At 40.3% G+C, this 22,922-nt stretch overlaps 1 protein-coding gene across 2 annotated transcripts in view; it reads right to left on the bottom strand.

The window, feature by feature from the left end:
• Positions 1 to 22,922, bottom strand: part of AATF (apoptosis antagonizing transcription factor) — a 128,882-nt gene that overhangs the window by 72,277 nt on the left and 33,683 nt on the right. For both annotated transcript variants that reach the window (XM_075589499.1, XM_075589500.1), the window contains exon 5: positions 570 to 684. In XM_075589499.1, the coding sequence (XP_075445614.1) occupies positions 570 to 684 (115 nt within the window). The remainder of the gene's footprint in view (positions 1 to 569; positions 685 to 22,922) is intronic.

The following is a 22,922-nucleotide window of genomic DNA, read 5'->3' as shown; positions in this document are numbered from 1 at the left end:
CAATCATCCCTGAAGCAAGCATTTAGCAGTATTGGTTTCTTTATAAATGTAAAAAAAATGTTTTTTCATTGTGACACCTGAAAGAGAGCGCTCGTCAATCATGTGTTTACTTCTAGCCCACATTGTTCCATTTTTCAATCCCGTCCCATGTCTCAATGTACTATATGTTTTTATAGGTCTAATGGATTTGTATTTTTCCTAAATAGGTGCCAATTATCAAGATTTAAATTCTTAAACATGTCAATGCCATTAGATTATTTTGGACCTAGGACACACCGCGCCTTTTATAGATCTTTGCTATTACTATAAACTACTTATTTCTGAAATACATGTTCCTTCAATGTTGTATTATTTTTTCCATGAGGACAAGTACTGCCAAGGAAACATACAAAATCGCTTGATTTGTACAAGCATGTCCATAGTATATATTCATGTTTCTCTTTAAAGAAAAAAGGCATTATATATTAAGCATCAAGTTTCACAAAGACATCTTCTGCATGTATAGGCCCGTAATCCTTCTCTTGAATATAGTCCAACATCTTCAAATGACCCACAAGTTTCGTGCTTACCTGTCTGCTTTACTTTTCTTCCCGTCTATTAGGTACCGGGTGTCTGGATACTGGTACAGCAGCTCATCTTGTAGTTCTACCAGGGATCTCATTAAAGCTTTCAGTGCTTTATAATCTACAAACAAAAAACGATGATGGGTTAATTTATTGGGTGAGTATACATTGTTTATTTGGATACATGAACGATAAAAACTTCCCTGTTCAAATGTGGAGCTCTATTATATTGATAACAATAAAATGTGTACACTTCCTTACTGCAGCTTACCTTAACTTCGTTTTTTTTAAAAAACGGGGTTTTCTAAATATTATAGTAGTCAATGTGAAGGAATAGGAGCCAGCGTTCCTATGCAATGCTCACAGGGAACAGCCATGCAGTACAAACAATGAATTGCTTCCAAATCATACAGCACAATGTAGTTATATCCTTGCCACTAGTAACCCTTAAAGCCACTCTTTGTGGACTCCCACTAACCTCTGTATAAGGTATATTTTGTATGGGTGTCACAGGCCATGGGTAAATTGCAAATATGAAAAAGGAAACTCACAAGTCTCTTGAGATCCAGGTGCTGTAGGGCGTGCTCCTACCGGGTTGGTATACAATGCAGAAGTTTCTTGGGTGGCTAATAAACGTTTTGTACCCAGTTTACTTGCAATTTTGGCCCCACGATTTTTCAAAGGCAGCTGCACCGCCACCCAAGAAACTTCTAAATATTATAGTAGTCGAGCCTCTTTCCTTACCATCATGAGTTAACTTGCTCTAAACTCCAGGAGACTATAGGGTTATACTCGTATTTTTCTTTCTAAATGAACTGCAAATTTCAGATGAAAAAAAGAATATAAAATGAGACCCGATTAAGTCAATCAACAGAACAACTGAGAAGCTTTAGGAAACCCTCTTGGGATGAGTGCTGTATAGGTGGCAAAAACATTAATAAAAATAGGTCAGCACAGGATTCCTTGGTAACTCCAAATATATATAGCTGAACCCCGTTATAATGCGGTGCTCTGTATCCACATAATGAGACCGCAAAATGGCCACATCTGCAGCTTCATCAGGCTGAGTCCACGTGCGGTGCACATGTCCAATGTTGTTTTTTTTTTTAAAATAACATTTAATGCTTTATTGCTAACGGGCACACAGTGAGCTGCAGAGAGGAGAGAGCAGTAGATGTCGGGCAAGTCCAAACGCGGCAGCCATTTCACTTAAAAAAAAAAAAAAATGAGATGTTTTAAAAATCGGGAGCAACGTTCAGACCGCGTTATAAGCGGATCCGTGTTGTAGCAGATCATGCTATAACGGGGTAGAGCTGTATTTATGATTATTTTTTTGTACCATTATCTGGTCAGAACACAAAGATCAAACCGTTTATATATGTCAACAATAATAGCCTAATATTATGTTTGCGTAGAACCGTTTGCTGAAATATTGTTGTACAGTGACTGAACGAGAGACATTATGAAGCTACCCAATGGAATTGGACAAAAAGACAGCATCTGTATGAGTTAAGTATCAATCAGTCAAGGGATAAGAACAGCTGCATTTGCCCGGCTGTTCAATAGCACGTGCTTACCATCCATACTCCTAAACATGTATAAGGCCGAGGTTATAGTGGCGACGCACGTGCGCCTGATGCCGCCAAAAAAATTAATGTTTGAGCGCGTGCGACCGCCGCATCCAAGCGCGCAAATTTTGAACAGACATTCAAAAATGTTCTTGCCACGCGACGGCCGCGTCGCGTAAACAGTTCAGCCAATGAGGGCGAACCGCTTATGTGACGTCACGGCCACACCTCCCGCCTGCAATGCAGGTTTTGCGCGCACAACAACACGAGTAACATCCCGCGGTCGCGCGCACGGACGCCACAAATTTAAAAAAAGGCCTAAGACATGTTTTCCCAGATTGTATTGCCAATGCCCTTACAGGCTACCGAGTCCAATAGTCACAAGCCTAACATTTTTACTTCTAGACCACATTAGCATGGTACAGATTTATAGCAGAAAGTGGTCAAACAAATGATAAAAAGGTGACTGGAGAACTCTCTTCAATAAATACTGTAGTCTTCTTTTTCTCTGCAGGGTTGCATACTTTATGAAAAGTCTAACCTGCAAATAGGGAGAGTGCATCCATATCATCATGTGTGGTCATAGATATTTGTCATATTGGCTACATAAAAATGTCCCATAAACAGGTGGTTAATGGAGTACAGCTTAGGAGGCGACTCGTTTGAGAGGAAAGGAGGGGAGGACACCAGAGAGCTCAGAACGGAGTAGGACTTGCAAAGCAGCAGCTGGAGCATGAGTCTTAGGCCTCGGCCAAGGTTCTTGCTGGCATGCGGAGGCGCGCTGAAGCTCAGGGAAAGCAGGTGCTTTCCCTGGCATTAGACAGCATGCCGTCCGGGGGCGTGTCGGCGGGCGGGCCAGTGACATCACGGAGCTTGTTCGCCCTCATTGGGCGAATCGCTCACGTGACCGGCCCTGCGCTACGGCAAGCGCTTGATTTTAAAATTTCCCTAAGACCTACGCTTCCGCGCGCTTGCGGAAGCGTAGGCGAGCCCCTACTAAAGCCGCTCTCATTGCGGCTGTAGGGGCTCACTGGTAAGTACCAGCGCGCCTCAGCGTGTAAGCGCTGACCATGCCCGAGGCCATACTCATACAATGCCTCTTATATTCGGATGTTTGTGAGTTTGAATGTGTTACAAGTCCAAGTTTTTATTAAATTATCACTATCACACCAGGATCGGGTGCTCTTTTCTCTTTTCTTTTGTTCAGGTCACGTGGAGGGAGTTTGTTGTGCCCAAGGAGAAGGCTGCCAGTATCCAGGATATCCACCAAATGGACCTTATTAGGTCCCATCGTATTGGGTAAACACACACAGTTTTGTTGGACTTTTTACATTTACCCATATTTTATTGGTTTAGTGTTACATAATTTTTTGAGCTCAAACACTTTAGTCACTTATATTAGCTAGTCATCATCCCTTAATCCTATATGACTATGGTATATTAATATTGTTATAGGTATAATATTACATGTACACATATACTGGTTATTAATTAAGTTTACTGCACTCCAAGGCGCTGTCTCTAATATATATTTCAAAAATGCTGGGTGCACTCAAATTCAACAGACTACATAAAAAATAAGAGACGAATCACTGAAGTAAACACTGACCACCCCTGCTGAATCACACCAATAACCTGCACAAAAATTCCATAGTAACAAGAAAAGTCTAATAGAGTTCCGTCAGATCATAGTCTCTATTAAGACCCTGGGGATGCATAGTCCCCAATTTGTGCATGCAGAAGGCCTCACGTTTTCTAAGGATAAGCATCCTATTTCCCTCACGTCTAGGTTTGGGGACATGATCTATCACTTGCACCCGCAGTTGACTAATGCAGTGCCCAGCCAGTAAAAAAGTGAGCAGAAACCGGCTGATCCTGTTGCAGACATCTAATCGTAGATTTATGCTGGCTCACTCGTTCTTTTAGTTTTCTCGTCGTTTCCACAATGTAAGCCATGCCACAAGGGCATTTAATTAAAAATACCACAAAAATCGGTATTGCCCGTCGTATAGTGTTTTATGTGGTATAAATGGCCAGTTAGTGGGCGAGTGAAAGAGGAGCCTTTTTGGATGTTCCCGCACTGCACACACGACAGGCAAGGAAATGTACCTTTAACAGGTGTTCCCAAAAATCTGTTAGTTGCAGGTTTGTTAGAGCCAAGGTCCGCTCTAATGACAGAGTCTATGACAGTAGGTGCCCTTCTATAAGACATGGTGGAGCCGTCAGTACTTTGTTAAGCTTCAATGAGATACCAATGTTTCCGAATCACACAGAGATATAGATAGAGATATATTGGCTTTAGCTCCACGTGTACCAGCAGTGTGGGGCAGCCGAGTCCGTTCCTGGGCCTTACAAGTCTTCAACGGGGTTACAAACTGTGGACTTCACTGGAGGATTCATTCAGTTGGCGGTGACAATATTGTTCCACTGCAGCAAGGGATTCTGGGAAATGACATGCAAATGAACACACCGCTTTTGAGCATAGCCTGGGTTAAGATGCATAGCCAGTAAACCTACCCACAGACAGCTATTTTGACCTTAATGGGTCTCATCAGTGTGAGGTTGGTTATACTGGCTTTGCAAAATGAAGCTTGGGATAGGTTTCACCACACTTAGTTAAGTTATGGTGGGTAAAAAAAGTGTGTATATATATATATATATATATATATATATATATATCTCAAATAAAAAGATCACTTGTGAGCACATTAACATGTCTTGGACAGATCTGCAAACCTACCTTTCACCATCACCTAGCATACAGTGTTTCCACTGCAGCAAGGGATTCTGGGAGATTACATGCAAAGCAGCACACCATATAGCATATATTTGCTATATTCTTTAAGGTGGAGGGTTCTTGTAGCCTTTTTTTACCCACAATAATTTAAAATGTATATATATATATATATATATATATATATATATATATATATATATATATATATAATCCAAAAAAAAATAGATGATACCGTTCTGTGGCTAACGAAATGCTTTTATTTGTGCGAGCTTTCGAGATACACTGATCTCTTCTTCTTTAGCTTCATTTATATATATATATATATTTTTTTTTCTTTTTTTTTTCTGCGGTCCATACCGCGACCCGGAAGTCTTCAGTAAAGACACTTCCGGACTTGGCATTTCCAATATTGTGTGTGTGCATATACCCATTAATTTTTTTTTTTTTACTGTCTCTACGGAAAATATCCAGCATATATATCTCTCCATACTTCGTGTTGTCTGAAGCTTCTGAATTATCTTCACATTTAGAGTCCAAGTTTCACAGACATACATGAGCTCAGGCAGAATACACTGGTAAAAGAAAATTTGAGGCACAGTGAAAGGTTCCTTTGAAATATTGTCTTGTTTCTTCCAAATGCGCTCCATCCCATCTTCTTTCTCCTATTGATTTCATTCAAAAGGTTCCCACCCATTGTTATTTGCTGGCCAAGGTAGACATACTGGAGTTCTTGACTTTTTAGTTTTATTCCATTTGTTTGAATTTTTGCTGACTTGACACATTTGGTGAACATCACTTTGGTCTTGCTGAGATTCATACGGAGATCCACATTCTGACTTGCTACAGTGAGTTCTCAATTTCTCGCTGTAGGTCTTTTGCATTTGTGGCAAAAAATAATGTAGGAATGTCGGAATCACATAGGAGACTCAAATATTTAATCTTGATTTCTACTTATTTTTCTTCCTTTATCTCTTGTCGTGAACAATTCTTCATTGTTTGCAGTGAAAAGCTTTGGTGACATGGCGTCTCCCTGCCACATTCCCTTGATGATCCTTATCTTGCTTGTATCTTCATGTAATCTAGTGGTTAAAGTGGGATTCTCGCAAATGTTCTTTATATCAACGTATGCTTCAACATTTTGTCTTCTTATAGCATCTAAGACTGCTCAGGTGTAGACAGAATCAAATCCTTTTTCATAATCTACAAATTCGAAATTGAGTGGCAGATCGTATTTAAAACTTTGGTAAATTAGAATTTGGATGTGATTCATTGTGTTGTATCCATTATAAAATCCTGCATTTTCTCTAGGCTGGGCAAAATCCAGATTCTGATGTAGCTAATTAGAGAGTATTTTAGTAAAAGTCTTGTATGTGATTGAAAGTAGACCGATTTGTCTGTAGTTCTTGAGATCTGTGCCTCCTTACTTGTTTGATGAGGATAGCAATGGCTGCATTGCTCTTTTCTGTTTAAGCAGCATGTAAAGAGTTTTGCAAGGATTATTTCTACTTCTTCCAAAGCTTCTTTTAAGATTTCAGTTTTAATTACATCTTCCGCGGGAGCCTTTCCATTCTTCATGGATTTTATTTATTTTGCCACTTCTTCTGGAAGGATGCATATTAGTACATCATTGTTGGTTTCTTCTCACTTGTCCTCTGCTGGATTATGCCCTGTGAAATCGATGTTTGCTGTCAGGATCGGGGCTAGGCCCCGCCCCATGGACGCATGACGCGCCGCCATGATTGAGGCGTATGGACCTCAGTCTGCACGCACATGCCGCGCTACTAACAAGCGGATCCCTGATGGGGAGATTTCAGGTCCTCGCAACCGCAGGGACAGCATTGTGGGAGACGTGGTCGCCGTGCTTTCAGGAATGGAAACACAGCAAAAACCATCCCCAGGCTCTGCCCCCGTGACGACACGGGCAACCTAAGGCCTATGCTGCCTACGCGCAGACAAGCAAACAAGGGGTTAATTCTCTTAATTATTCCTGTATTCTATTGTATGTCTTTATTTATATAGCGCCATTAATGTACATAGCGCTTCACAGTAGTAATACATGTGGTAATGAAATAAATAACAGATAATATAAATAACAGATCATGGGAATACGTGCTTTAGACATAAAAGTAACATTAAGGAAGAGGAGTCCCTGCCCCGAAGAGCTTACAGTCTAATTGGTAGGTAGGGAGAACGTACAGAGACAGTAGGAGGGAGTTCTGGTAAGTGCGTCTGCAGGGGGCCAAGCTTTATTCCTCACCTGCTGTGCACCCCGCCTCTGCCTATCAGTGGACAGCATATGTCTGAGAGCTCCTTACCTTGCCGCTGTGGACTGCTCCACATTCCTTACTCTGCAGCTGTGTGCCTTCCTCCCATTGGCTGCCTGCCATTTAAATACCCAATCAGCTCTCTGCTACATTGCTGAGCATGAACTACTGTTTATGTACCGTGCTTGCTACTTGCTACAAGCTGCTCGTTGCCTGTTTTGTTCTCTTCGTTGTGACTCCAGCTCATGCCCGGACATCTCTATTCTCGTACCCCTGAACCTCGGCTCACTGGACTCCCTCTCTCTCCTCGGCCACGGATCTCGACCACTCCTCTCTCCAACCCCTGACTACGGCAAGTACTTCGACCTACCCACACTCTCCTACCCTGACCCGGCTACTCTGCAATCCGGACCGGGTCTCGCAGTTGTAGGTGGGCGGTTATCTGTATCCCCACCTCAGCCTCGCGGTCGAAGTCCTGTTTGTGGTGAGCACCGCTACATTTGCGTACAATTTCATTAAGAGCTCTTCAACTCTCTTTAATTGTTGATCCATACCTCGTTTGGGTGCAATGATTTGTTTCTTCCCAACTATTAGTTACTTTATAATCTTTACGCTTTTGTTATGTTCAATACTCTTCTTCACCATATCACAGTTACAGTTTCTTACTTCAGTTATACCTTTGCGGATTGTCTTACACAGCACTGCATATTCAATTCTTATTCTTGCATCTTGGGATTGCTTAATTTCTTGTCATCTCTTCATTAATTGGTTTGTCTCATCAGATATACTCATATCCTCTTTTTTTGTTAGCGATTCTTTCAGTTTCTTCTGCGCTTACAACTACAATCTTCATAAGTTCTTCATAATTGTTTGTTAGTGTCCCCATGCATTTTGAGCACACTGAAATGATTTTTCAGTTATATAGTTAAAATTCTCTGCTGTTATTCTTGAGGTAATTGATGTTCATTGTTTTTGTCTTTTTTATCAGTTTTCTGCTTTCCAACGTAACATTCAGATGTAATCGGCAGCGAACCAATCGGTGATCACTCCTTGTGTCAAAACGGTAAAGGACAGTCCAGTCTTCAATCACGTGCTTCTTGTTTGTTAGGATATAGTAAATTTCATTCTTTAATCCATTCCAATTTCTATTTGAATTCTTCGTGAAGAATGAATTCATGATGTAGAAGTTTTCACTTTAAGTACATTTTCACTTTACATACATGCTCCGGTCCCATTGCGTACGTTAATGCGGGGTATGCCTGTGTATATATATATATATATATATATATATATATATATATATATAGTTTTTGAAGCAAAAAGTGGCACTGAGTGCTCATTTGCATGTCATTTCCCAGAATCCCTTGCTGCAGTGGAAGTGCTGTATGCTGGGTGAAAGGTGGGGTTGCAGACCTGCCTAAGACATGCAGATGAGCATACAGTTGTATTTGTGTGTATATATATATATATATATATATATATATATATATATATACACAGTGTTCGACAAACCTATACATTTGCTCACCCCGGGCGAGTGGATTTAACCCCCGGGCGAGTAAATATTGGCCCAAGCAGCACACGTTTGGTACAAGGTGGCGAGTAGATTTTTTTTTTTTGTGTGGCGAGTAGATTTTTTGGTGATTTGTCAACCACTGTGTGTATATGTATATATATATATATATATATATATATATATATATATATATATATATATATATACACATTAACATGTCTTGGAAAGATCTGCAACCCTACCTTTCACCATCCCCTAGTATACAGTGTTTCCACTGCAGCAAGGGATTCTGGGAAATTACATGCAAAGCAGCACACCATATAGCATATATTTGCTATATTCTTTAAGGTGGAGGGTTATTGTAGCCTTTTTTTTACCCACAATAATTTAAAGTGTGTGTGTGTGTGTGTGTGTGTGTGTGTGTGTGTGTGTGTGTGTGTGTGTGTGTGTGTGTGTGTGTGTGTGTGTGTGTGTGTGTGTGTGTGTGTATATATATAAAATCAAAAAATAAATAGATGATACCATTCTGTGGCTAACGAAATGCTTTTATTTGTGCGAGCTTTCGAGATACACTGATCTCTTCTTCTGTAGCTTCATTTATATATATATATATATATATATATATATATATATATATATATATATATATATATATATATTTATTTTTTTCTGCGGTCCATCCCGCGACCCGGAAGTCTTCAGTAAAGACACTTCCGGACTTGGCATTTCTAATATTGTGTGTGTGCATATACCAATTAAAATTTTTTTTTTTTACTGTCTCTACGGAAAATATCCAGCATATATATCTCTCCATACTTCGTGTTGTCTGAAGCTTCTGAATTATCTTGACATTTAGAGTCCAAGTTTCACAGACATACATGAGCTCAGGCAGAATACACTGGTAAATGAAAATTTGAGGCACAGTGAAAGGTTCCTTTGAAATATTGTCTTGTTTCTTCCAAATGCGCTCCATCCCATCTTCTTTCTCCTATTGATTTCATTCAAAAGGTTCCCACCCATTGTTATTTGCTGGCCAAGGTAGACATACTGGAGTTCTTGACTTTTTAGTTTTATTCCATTTGTTTGAATTTTTGCTGACATGACACATTTGGTGAACATCACTTTGGTCTTGCTGAGATTCATACGGAGATCCACATTCTGACTTGCTACAGTGAGTTCTCAATTTGTCGCTGTAGGTCTTTTGCATTTGTGGCAAAAAATAATGTAGGAATGTCGGAATCACATAGGAATCACATAGGAGACTCAAATATTTAATCTTGATTTTTACTTATTTTTCTTCCTTTATCTCTTGTCGTGAACAATTCTTCATTGTTTGCAGTGAAAAGCTTTGGTGACATGGCGTCTCCCTGCCACATTCCCTTGATGATCCTTATCTTGCTTGTATCTTCATGTAATCTAGTGGTTAAAGTGGGATTCTCGCAAATGTTCTTTATACCAACGTATGCTTCAACATTTTGTCTTCTTATAGCATCTAAGACTGCTGAGGTGTAGACAGAATCAAATCCTTTTTCATAATCTACAAATTCGAAATTGAGTGGCAGATCGTATTTAAAACTTTGGTAAAGTAGAATTGTGTGTGATTCATTGTGTTGTATCCATTATAAAATCCTGCATTTTCTCTAGGCTGGGCAAAATCCAGATTCTGATGTAGCTAATTAGAGAGTATTTTAGTAAAAGTCTTGTAAGTGATTGGAAGTAGACCGATTTGTCTGTAGTTCTTGAGATCTGTGCCTCCTTACTTGTTTGATGAGGATAGCAATGGCTGCATTGCTCTTTTCTGTTTAAGCAGCATGTAAAGAGTTTTGCAAGGATTATTTCTACTTCTTCCAAAGCTTCTTTTAAGATTTCAGTTTTAATTACATCTTCCGCGGGAGCCTTTCCATTCTTCATGGATTTTGTTTATTTTGCCACTTCTTCTGGAAGGATGCATATTAGTACATCATTGTTGGTTTCTTCTCACTTGTCCTCTGCTGGATTATGCCCTGTGAAATCGATGTTTGCTGTCAGGATCGGGGCTAAAAGCCGCCCCATGGACGCATCACGCGCCGCCATGATTGAGGCGTATGGACCTCAGTCTGCACGCACATGCCGCGCTACTAACAAGCGGATCCCTGATGGGGAGATTTCAGGTCCTCGCAACCGCAGGGACAGCATTGTGGGAGACGTGGTCGCCGTGCTTTCAGGAATGGAAACACAGCAAAAACCATCCCCAGGCTCTGTCCCCGTGACGACACGGGCAACCTAAGGCCTATGCTGCCTACGCGCAGACAAGCAAACAAGGGGTTAATTCTCTTAATTATTCCTGTATTGTATTGTATGTCTTTATTTATATAGCGCCATTAATGTACATAGCGCTTCACAGTAGTAATACATGTGGTAATGAAATAAATAACAGATAATATAAATAACAGATCATGGGAATAAGTGCTTTAGACATAAAAGTAACATTAAGGCAGAGGAGTCCCTGCCCCGAAGAGCTTACAGTCTAATTGGTAGGTAGGGAGAACGTACAGAGACAGTAGGAGGGAGTTATGGTAAGTGCGTCTGCAGGGGGCCAAGCTTTATTCCTCACCTGCTGTGCACCCCGCCTCTGCCTATCAGTGGACAGCATATGTCTGAGAGCAACTTACCTTGCCGCTGTGGACTGCTCCACATTCCTTACTCTGCAGCTGTGTGCCTTCCGCCCATTGGCTGCCTGCCATTTAAATACCCAATCAGCTCTCTGCTACATTGCTGAGCATGAACTACTGTTTATGTACCGTGCTTGCTACTTGCTACAAGCTGCTCGTTGCCTGTTTTGTTCTCTTCGTTGTGACTGCAGCTCATGCCCGGACATCTCTATTCTCGTACCCCTGAACCTCGGCTCACTGGACTCCCTCTCTCTCCTCGGCCACGGATCTCGACCACTCCTCTCTCCAACCCCTGACTACGGCAAGTACTTCGACCTACCCACACTCTCCTACCCTGACCCGGCTACTCTGCAATCCGGACCGGGTCTCGCAGTTGTAGGTGGGCGGTTATCTGTATCCCCACCTCAGCCTCGCGGTCGAAGTCCTGTTTGTGGTGAGCACCGCTACATTTGCGTACAATTTCATTAAGAGCTCTTCAACTCTCTTTATAAGTGCACAGTCTTTAATTGTTGATCCATACCTCGTTTGGGTGCAATGATTTGTTTCTTCCCAACTATTAGTTACTTTATAATCTTTACGCTTTTGTTATGTTCAATACTCTTCTTCACCATATCACAGTTACAGTTTCTTACTTCAGTTATACCTTTGCGGATTGTCTTACACAGCACTGCATATTCAATTCTTATTCTTGCATCTTGGGATTGCTTAATTTCTTGTCATCTCTTCATTAATTGGTTTGTCTCATCAGATATACTCATATCCTCTTTTTTTGTTAGCGATTCTTTCAGTTTCTTCTGCGCTTACAACTACAATCTTCATAAGTTTTTCATAATTGTTTGTTAGTGTCCCCATGCATTTTGAGCACACTGAAATGATTTTTCAGTTATATAGTTAAAATTCTCTGCTGTTATTCTTGAGGTAATTGATGTTCATTGTTTTTGTCTTTTTTATCAGTTTTCTGCTTTCCAACGTAACATTCAGATGTAATCGGCAGCGAACCAATCGGTGATCACTCCTTGTGTCAAAACGGTAAAGGACAGTCCAGTCTTCAATCACGTGCTTCTTGTTTGTTAGGATATAGTAAATTTCATTCTTTAATCCATTCCAATTTCTATTTGAATTCTTCGTGAAGAATGAATTCATGATGTAGAAGTTTTCACATTCTGCAAATTCTACCTATCTGTCCCCACGGTCATTCCAGTTACCGCATACTTACCAACTAATGCTTCGTCTTTCTGATGGGCACCAATCTTTGCATTGAAGTCTACCATAACTATCTTGGTGACAATTTATTTTGCTGTTAAGTTGGTTGACTTCATGCTACAAGTTTTTCACTTCATTGTCTGCGTTTATCGAAGTCTTGTTAATGATGAAGCCTACTCTACTGATTCTTCCATTATCTGTACCTCTGTAATAGAATAGGTGTCCGCTTTTGATCTCAAAAAGGCCTTCATCTTTTCTTCCAACTTCACTAAGGCCACCAATATTCAATTTACTCTTTTTAAGCTAGTCTTCCAGTGCTGCTTCATTGGAGTCTAGCAGTTGTAGGTAGTAAGGTTTAGGTTTGAATTACAGCTCTTGTTTAACTTCTGGGTATTCTTAGCACCCTCTGCCTTCTTCCTGAACACTGACAAGCACAGGGACATTTCAGTCTCCGGAGACTGAGGGCCATTGCTTATTGGTGTGTTCCAAATGTGGGTGTTCAGGCCTTGCTGCACTTACTTGAATGTTGACAAGTACCTTTCCCACATTAACTGATATAATGTTCAGCACCAGATGCCACCAGTTTGAGGCAAATACACACCCTGTATGTATATGTACATATACACACACAAATATACATATATGTATATATAACATATACACATACATACACACACAATTGGTTTATAGATATATACATACACACGGCAAGAGTGTAGATAGTCGCCAATTAAACAAGTCTTATAAATGAAATAAAAAACAAATCTTCTTTAAATGCATCTTTCTTACCAGGTATTACACATATGATGCAATGGCAGACTGTACATAAAGTAGTCTATGTTTGTGTTGCTTCTACCTCCATTACCTACCTCAAGAACAATACACATTTAAATCCACAAAGCCTGCCACTTACACCAGTCATCCCCAGCAATTAATCCACCAAGAAATACATTTGATTAAATCTTTTCAAGCAAATCCTTTGCTTTGCTTTTGTTGGTTCACTTCTTGTCAACATCCATTAAAATATGCCTTTAATTCTCCCACAATCTTTAAAAAAAAAAAAAAAAAAAAAAACCACAGATTCCACTGTCTTCAACTTTAATCAACTCTAGGGCCGGCATTTTTCATTTCATAATAATGTGCTGCTTGGAATTCAAGAGGCAGGGCTGACATCAATCATTCGGCAAGAATTTTTCCACCGCAATAAATATGCAAATGAGCAAAGCCAGTCAGTCGTATTTCAGACCCGACTTGCTAGTGTTTTAAAAAAAGACACAAATTTATTAATTGCCAGTGGCCAGAGGAATCCTATTACTGTGGGCATTGATTACAAAGCTGTGTGAGTGATTATTGTGCAACTCGCGGCCTACCCAGGCATGAGAAAAAAAATTATTAAAGCACAGCAGAGATTATCAACTCAGAATAACAATAAGTCTTAACATTTAGGCCCACAAATTCTTTAGCAGAAAAAAAATAAAATATTATTGCATGCGAGAGCTGCGTTGTATTAGAATTCAGATGGCTGTCGGTACAATATAACAGTGTTGCAAGCTCCTGCAGCTGTATGCTATCACTGGTTGTACGTAGCCAGCGAAACAAGAAGCAGAAGTAAAACAGATGAAGGATCCATTGGCAGTATGACAGAGGGCTAAAGTTGAACTACTGGAAAGACCATCAATGTACTGTAAGATGCCTCTAATAAAAAGAGATTGGACAACAATATGCACCTAAATACGTAAGTGGCAGGGTAGATACACAGCTTTTTAAGCTATGTTGGATTTGCAGAAGTTTTAAAATGGTCCAAAATGTCGTTTTGCAAATCGCTTTTTAAATATTTAGGATTCTGTTTGAACGGTTTCTTTAATATGTGGCAAGTAAAGATAAGAGACCAGACAACCCTGGCAGACACCTTGCTGCCCCATTGACTTCCAGCTTCGGAACGTGCCTTATGGAAAAAGTCTGCTTAGTAAATATGGCCCATAACAACAGACGCTGAATAAGTAATCTATCGGCATAAACTAACTTTAAAAAGGTGCAAACTCTCAGACACCCAGTTGGATTTCTAAGGAGCCTCTAAATGGAAAAAGTGGTTGTTGATCAGGTTCTCTTTCCCCTTTTTCTGCCGTGTCCAAATCAAAGAGCCAATACAGTTAAGGGGAGTTGGAGAGGGGGCACTCTGGCTGTACAAGCACTTGCTGAACACACAGTAATATCACACAAAAAGGAACTAGCCCAAAAATATATGTAAATCAAACCCCTCCCAAGTCTTACCTTTGTAAAATAAATTAAAATACGCATGGGTGATAGATTTGTGTACACATGGTATCAATTACCCAGATGATATTCCTTAAACCTGTCACTGGAATAAGTTCACTTTGGGCCTAGGAGGGGCAGCCTCTTTAATGCATAACCCCCTAAGAATACAAATGCAGTCAGAAGGAGGAAACTGTAGCCAAAGTTGTTGTTTTTTTTTTTTTTTTTTAAATCTTTGCACAAAATTTAAAAACATTTAATACTATGCCCATATTTACTAAGTGGTGCTCGCCTAGCACCACAATGTGGACCTATATCTCAACAGCATAAAAACTATTTGGGGACCAATTTGGGGACCCTGTAATAAATTATTTGTTTTACTATAGTAAATATTGTATTAGCCAGAAAGGAAATGCTTAGAAACCTATAAGAATCAGTCACATAAACAATTTACAAAATTCTACGCTTTTTTTAAAAAAATTAAGAAATCAGGTGTGTAGTATTAGACATTACTTACTGCATTATTGTTTCCCCCACCCCACGTATGTCTTTTTAAATTACTTTTAAATGTATTAAGCTTCCTTGGGTTGCTTCAGCAAACATTTCGAAAAGCACAACACTTCCTCTTTTAAAATAGGGCGGACATATTTCGAACCGTGGAAAGCAGGATCTTTGCCGATCGATCACGGGAGAACGGATCGATCAGCAGATTAGGCAACTACATTTCCTTAAAGCTAAGAAACGGCATCAATAAAAACAAAAATAAATAAAAAAAAAAAACTGTATTGCCACTTAAGCAAAATGCATCTCAGGATTATGTACTAGGAACCCAAGGCAAAGCAGTTGCTTGCTTTATTAATAAATGGGGGAATTGAAACAAAAAAAATCAGAATTAAAAAACAATTGTTAAAAAATCCATACATTCTACATCTCCTTTCTGGCAAGTACATTGGAAGATTTTTGCTCAGGTGTAGGATGGCTTTGTCCATCTGCTTTAAAAAATCAACCACACAGGCCTGAAGTTATACGTTTCTAGTTAGTCATTAATACAGCTAGTATTACTATGTGGCATTAAACTGAAACCAGAGTACCAGCAAGCCCTACATGTATCAACTTCTATCTTCTACACAAGCTACTCTTTCACCCAAACACCAATAGAGGTGTCCGGAAGCATGGCAATCTCCAGTAACTTTGGGGCAGGTTTCATGTATCTGCAATGGGCCCTTAGCCTCCTTGCTTGGCACCTCCTTATTACACCCCCTTATACCAAATGACAGTGATATGACTATTGGGTTAAGGACCAGGGTGACCAAATGACACCGATCTCATAGGAGGCGGATGTGGGAAAGCAATAAAAAGACAAGACGACTCATGGGGAGCGCCCTATATTTTGGGGACAATTTTTAAGGAATATGAAGAACCCTTGGCATTTGACTTGTTTAGAAGCCTTCCAGGTGCAGTGAAAGTACAGGGAGGAAGGGACAAAAAATAGGAAACAAATACTACAGTAGCTACAACAATTATATCACATTTCTACAAAAATGTCACTTGGTGCTCATCTCTGAATCAGCCTGGCCATCGGACTGTACAAAACAGCAAAAGAGAAAGAGCGCACAATCAAAAGAGTCGCAGCCCGTATACATCTATTAACAAAGATCCCAGCAAAACGTAAATATCAAAAAATCTTCATTCTATTGCAGAACAGCAGCACAATACAACGTTTCAAGCCTGAGAGGCCTTTCCTCCGGTTCCTCAGTCACACCTACCAGAGGAAAGGCCTTGCAGGCCTGAAACGTTGTACTGTGCTGCTGTTCTGCAATAGAATGAAGATCTTTTGATATTGAAAGTTAAGTTTTGCTGGGATCCCTGTAAAGAGATGTATCCAGAACGCGAGTCATTTGAGAGTATTCGCCTTTTGCAGGGAGGGAGGTCTTTGTTACTCTTGTAATTGTATCACAGTTGATATTGGAGGGAAAGTATACTTTTTACATTTCTGAAACCGATTTCTGAAACTAATGTTTCATAATAAGAGTTTACAAGTAACCAATTCATTTACTATATACTGCTTATAAATTGAAAAGCTCAGAAATGTTTTCATAAATATAGGACCACAATGTTGATGTTTTGAATGCAAATTTGCCTTTTCTTACATGGAATCTACATTTCTACTTTACAAGAGCACCACTAACACCAGAACAGCAGTCATCATTATTTACATTTGAAATTTAAAGGAAATTATATTTCCATTGGCGTCACATGGAGTTCTTCAGTGTTTAAAGAGGCAATCCAAATAGCACTAAGAAAAAATAGAAAATTGATTCCAACTTTACCGTCCATGTGAAAATAGGACAGAAATCTACCAGTGGGAGGACAATAAATAGCCCCTCCTTTCCTCCCCATGCAGTCTTGGTACAAAAGATGAAATAAATAACTAGAAAGGTTAATATCTTATATCCAAACTTAGGAGGGAATTGGTGAGCACTGCCATGGAAAGACTCTCCAGGAAAAGAAAATGACGGTAAGTTGTTATCAATTTTCTATTTTCCTGTTGTCCCCATGGCACTGGTCACCAATGGGACTTGCCAAAGCAGTACCCACATAAAAACGGGGGTCCTAGAATAAAACACCACATTCATTGACACGTAAAAGAAGATCTTTCATTTATGTGGTGTTTGCTGAGGCCTGTATGTCCAAAGTTCGCTGCCCATGACGTGGCCATGGCCTTTGTCGAATGTGCTTTCACCAGCTGTGGGCCTGGAAACTTTTGAATAGTATAGGCCTTCCTGATAGCCGTTACAACCCATTGATTTATGGTAGACTTTGCGGCTGCTTCCACTTTCCTTTCTCCCTTTGGAAGAATGAACAGTCTATCTGACTTCCTAAATCCATCTGTTTTGGAAAGGTAGAGATTTTAGCATCTCACTACATCCAACGTGTATAGAATCCATTCGTTGCTTTGCCAGTTTTGGGCAAAATAAAAGGCAGTAATTCTTTTAAAAGTAAATCTGTTAGAGTCCGTAATACCAATCGTAAATCAAGAGCCGGAACTCAGTCCTGTATTGTGGATTGATTTTTTTCGAAGCTTAGAAAAATCAACTTATGAGCTCTATGGTGGCCAAATGTTTCTCTAGTGGGGCCCGATAATGCCGACTCCTGAACCTTCAGTGAACGAGAGCCGAGCCCTTGTTCTAGACCTTCTTGCAAAAACTCCAGAATTTTAGGAATAGGTGGCTCCAAGAAGCTTACACCTTGGCTATCACACCACTGATGGAATTACTGGCAAATTCTATAATATACTGTACCACTGTGTGTGGCAGCCATCTGAGCAGCTCCCGCTCAACCACCATGCCGTCAAATTCCACTCCCCTGGACTGGATGTTGCACTGCACCCTGGAATAGGAGGCCTTGAAACACCGGCAGTTGCCATGGTCTCTCTACCAAAAGTTGAATTACCTGTGGGAACTAGGCTCTGCGTGGCCAATTCGGTAGTATGGCAACTAAATCTGCCTTGTCCTGTCTGATTTTTCTGAGAACTTTTGGGATCAGAGGAATTGGTGGGAACACATATTCAAGTTGGAATTTCCATGGAAAGGATAGGGCGTCTACTTTGGTAGCTTCCTGGATGAAACATTCTTGAGCAGAATTTTTGTAACTTCCTGTATCCTGATGTTGCCATAAGATCTATGTCTGGTCTTCCCCATTTTGCGACTAATTAACTGAAAGTCGTGCTTGAACGGGTCGCCTCTCCTCTCGATTGTCTAGGGTCTTCTGGCTGAGGAAGTCTGCCTGCAGATTTATTTTCTCCGTGATATGAATCGCTGTAAAGTCTGCTAGATGACATTCTGCAAAAGTTATAAATCAGGTGTAGTTCCTGTTTGAGCAAGGGGCTCTTTGTGCCTCCTTATATAGGTCACTATAGTACAGTTGTCTAACCTGATATTTAAGTTTCATCCTCGTAGTTGTGGTGAGAAGTGCTTCATTGCCTCCATTACCGCTCTTAGCTCTAGAATTTTGGCTGACGTTTGTGTCAGACGTAAGCACGAACCAGATCTGCTCCTGTAGAGGACAACCTGCTTTTAATTTCTTGTCACTTTCCCACCATTTTAGGGATTCTCTTACATCTTGTGGTAAGGAGATCCATTGGTCCAGAATTGCCGCCTGCCTTTGCCACTAGCGTAAGAACTCAATTCCCAGGAATCTTAGATTCTGGGTTGGGCTTAATTGTCTCTTTTCCATGTTGACAGACCAGCCGTGATATGAGATGAGATTAATTCTAGCACCATTGATAGGTGTTGGAGTTATAGGACTCTGTCCCTTGCCTTTATCAGAATATCGTCCAGGTAGTGGAAAATGTGTATTCGTTCTTTCCTTAATTCAGCGATGTGTCATCAACACCTTTGTGAATGTTCTTGGTGATGTAGAGAGACCGAAGGGAAGAGCTCTAAATTGGTAGTGTGATACCCCGTTACTGCAAAATCGCAGATACTTCTGTGTTTGTTGCATATGGGTATGTGGAAGTATTCATCCTTTAGGTCTACTGATACAAACAAGTACCCATCGCCAACTGCGGAAATAAGGGTCCTGAGGAACTTCATGTTGAACTTCTTTACCTTGTGCAGTTTGTTTACTCCTCTTAAGTCCAGGATTGATCTTAATGTTCAGTTCATGTTTTTCACGAGGAACATTGGTGAATAGATACCTCGACATCTTACTTGTGTCAGAACTAGTTGAATTGCACAATCGTTCATAAATTGCTGGATACAGCTGGTTAATGCCAGTCTGGCAAGTTTGTTTCCCGGTCGATGGGGTCTTATGAACCTTTGTCTCTTTCAGGTAAAGTTTTGAATTCCAGACAGTATCCCTTGCAGACAACGTTGAGTACCCAAGAGTCCGTAACCATTTGCGCACAAACGACCCGGAATTGCCGGACGTAGGATGTTTGTGCTCCCCTTATCTCATGCGCTCTATATGAGGGTCCACCTCTTCTTGGCTCTTGAAAGAGAGCACTCTGGCATCAACACCAGGAGGCTGTTCTTGGGTAACCCCTTGCAGGCCTATAGAATCTCATTCCTTTGCTGTTGACCCCCTCATTCATACTTGAAGTTGGGACATCAAATCTGCTCTTCCTTTCCTGTGCAAGAATAGACTTGTGCCTCCAGAGGCCTTCTCAATGATGGAATCAAGTTTCCTACCGAACAGATGAGAACCTCTGAAGGAATTAAACACAGAGTGTTCTTGGATAACAAATCCGCCTGCCAAAGCCTTAGCCAAAGTGCTCTTCTGGCTGCAACAGACAGTGCCAAAGACCTTACTGAATTCAGTGATGCTTTTGCTACAACGTCCGCTGCTAATTTTAGCTCAGAGTGCTCCACCTACCTGGGATCTTTTAACTCCCTTCTCCAGGGCCTCCTCCGCATTAGCAATCGATAACTTCATAGCCGTGTGCGAACGCCATCCCTACTACTTGTGCGCCCAGGCGGTTGCAGGCAAGTGCGCACTCGCCTGCCCAAGAGGCTTCAGGAGCTGCGAGCCTCAGCGATAATTTGCAGCATTGCCTTCTGATGACCCCGGAACAGCCAACTCCTTGGAGCACGAACTTCCGGGCTACAGCGGGAGAGAGGCAGACAACTCCCCCAAAATTGATTACTAGGTAATCAGGTAAGTCCCCTCTACACTACAGAAAAACAGGATCCTCTACCTCAGCAAGGTAGGACAGAATTTAAAAAATAAATACATACTACTTGGGGAGGAAAGGAGGGGCTATTTATGGTCCTCCCACAGGTAGATTTCTGTCTTCTCTCAGCTGGAGGGTGGAACGAAACCCATTGGTGAAAACAATTATTTTAATATATGCAGCCTTTGATTACTTTTATTGAAAACTAATTATCTAAGCTGCTGATCGATTTGTTCTCCCGCGATCAGTAAAGATCTTGATTCCCAGGGTTCACTAAATGGCTGCCTTTCAGTTTCAATCAATCCTTCAGTCAGTGTAACTCAGCAGCTACAATGTATTCTTATATTACTAAGGTTATATCATCTATTGTTACAGTTTGCCACTCAATTTGTTGGAAATATTGGCAACAAATTATCACAAACAGGAAAGTGTTGCAAAGATCTTGCACTGTTGCATGTTAAAAAGTATGTTAAAACCTGCTATAGAAATCAAAAGGATGCTCAGTATATTGAAACTCATTAAAAATGGCACTAATTTTGCAACAGCGACGCGGTGCGAGATCGCAGCATTATGGAAACAGCCCGAAATTCCACCAATTCCCAAGATCAGGAACAGAATTTGGTTTGTGTGCCAGGTGGAAAAATTAACGAGTTTAATGACACTGGCAACATTTTTCTAAAAACCTGGATGCCATGGTTGGCCCAGACGGACATCCCCGGGGTGGAAAGAGATACAATTTGGCTTTGATAGTAGCAGATGCGTTCTCTCTTGATGGAGGCCCGGCCGAGATGATATAGAAAATAGACCAGAGGATGGAAACTCTTACGATGCTCAGAACCTAAAATACTCACTCCGCGGGGCCGGTGGTCTTGGGCCATAACTGCACGGATGGTTGATGTTGGATCCACAGAGATGGAAATAACCTTGCATAGAGGGGCAGGCCCACACCCCCCACCCCCCTCCCCCACACACACACACACCTCTTGTCTTCCCTTCCCCCCCCCCTCCACCCATTGTTGACTGGTGACTGGTGTTAATGCTAGAACAACTTCAATGTAAAAATTGTACTGGATGTCATAACCATTCCTGTATTGCATCAGAAAACCAATAAAACCAAAGTTATATTTAAAAAAAAAAAAAAAAAAATCCGCACTAAGTTAAATAATAAAAAAATAAAAGGAAATGTAGTAAGTATTTTCTTATACTACAGATGTTATGTAATTTAAAAAAATAAATAAATCAAAACCCTTGTAGGATATTGCATTAACTGCTTCTTTAAGTTGTTGCTTTTTCCGTCAGAAATTCAGGACAACTGTATTTAAAAGGAAAAACCACAAGGGTAAGGATTATTGGAGTACGTCTCATTATTGCCTCTATGTATGTGTGTTACTGTAGAAGGGTTTCAGTCATGCATGTGCTGAAGGGTATATGAACTGTAATTCATCACTTCCAGGCCCCTAAATTTTGACAGCAATCTCAGTCATAAGAATGACAATATGCAACATATAAACCTCTATTAACCAGGAAGCCTTAGACAAGCAACTTAATGCCCAGCTAAACAAAAAACTAGAAAAAAAAGGTAAAGTAAAACAAACAAGTAATCTTCACCCCCTTCTCTTGGCGGAAAAGCAAATAAATAAAATCGCCTCGTTCAATTTAAATAAATTACCCACAGCTGGAGAGATGTTACAGGAAATGTAAAAAAGGTTGCAAATGTTTCTTCCAGGATAAAACACATTACAGAAGTGCTGTTTGTAGCAGTGCAGGAAAATACACATTATTAAACCTCGCTGCCCTCCCTACATTCACTGCGTCATGTTTATTTTGGTGAATTAAAAGTAAATAGTGTGGAAGCCTGCTAAAATTTTAATTTGCGTTATGCATTACCAAATAAAAAAAATAATAATTAAAAAAAAGAGACTGCTAATAAATGCATTTTACATTTTTTGTTATATATGCCAATATTAAAATTGTAATGTATGAGATGATAAGAACGTGGTTTTAAGATGTTAATGTGGAAGGAAATAAAATTATTTAATAGTAATGCCATATATGCCTATATAGCCACAAGAGAACGTAGAGGCAGGATAATGTAGCAATCAAGTCACATTAATCCGTGCCTGAAGAATTTACAAGATAAAGCATAAAGACAACACAGAGATTACAGAAGAGTCTCCCACTAGGAAGGGCACGGTCTGTAACACTATTCCTCCTTCCTATTTCTCTGGAACTAGAAGTGCAATTCTTTCTAGTGGACAAAATAGAACATTTTGCAAGTTGGTTAACAAAGCAAATGTAACCATACTTTTGGTTTAATTGCAAATTACAGTAAGGACGTTCCACCCTCTCCCCCCAGTGGAATGAATAGGAGAGCAAAAGAAGGGTGTTGCTCAAGGGGTAAAAATAGAATACGTCTTCATCACATAAGGCTATAAATATGGGTGCTGGGACTACCAGAAAAATACTGGATATCCACAATATATAATCTCCAAA

This window comes from Ascaphus truei, chromosome 3 (genome assembly GCF_040206685.1).
Source record: "Ascaphus truei isolate aAscTru1 chromosome 3, aAscTru1.hap1, whole genome shotgun sequence".
Classification (NCBI taxonomy): domain Eukaryota; kingdom Metazoa; phylum Chordata; class Amphibia; order Anura; family Ascaphidae; genus Ascaphus; species Ascaphus truei.
Note: the sequence above shows the minus strand (reverse complement) of the source record. Positions and strands in the feature narration are given on the sequence as shown.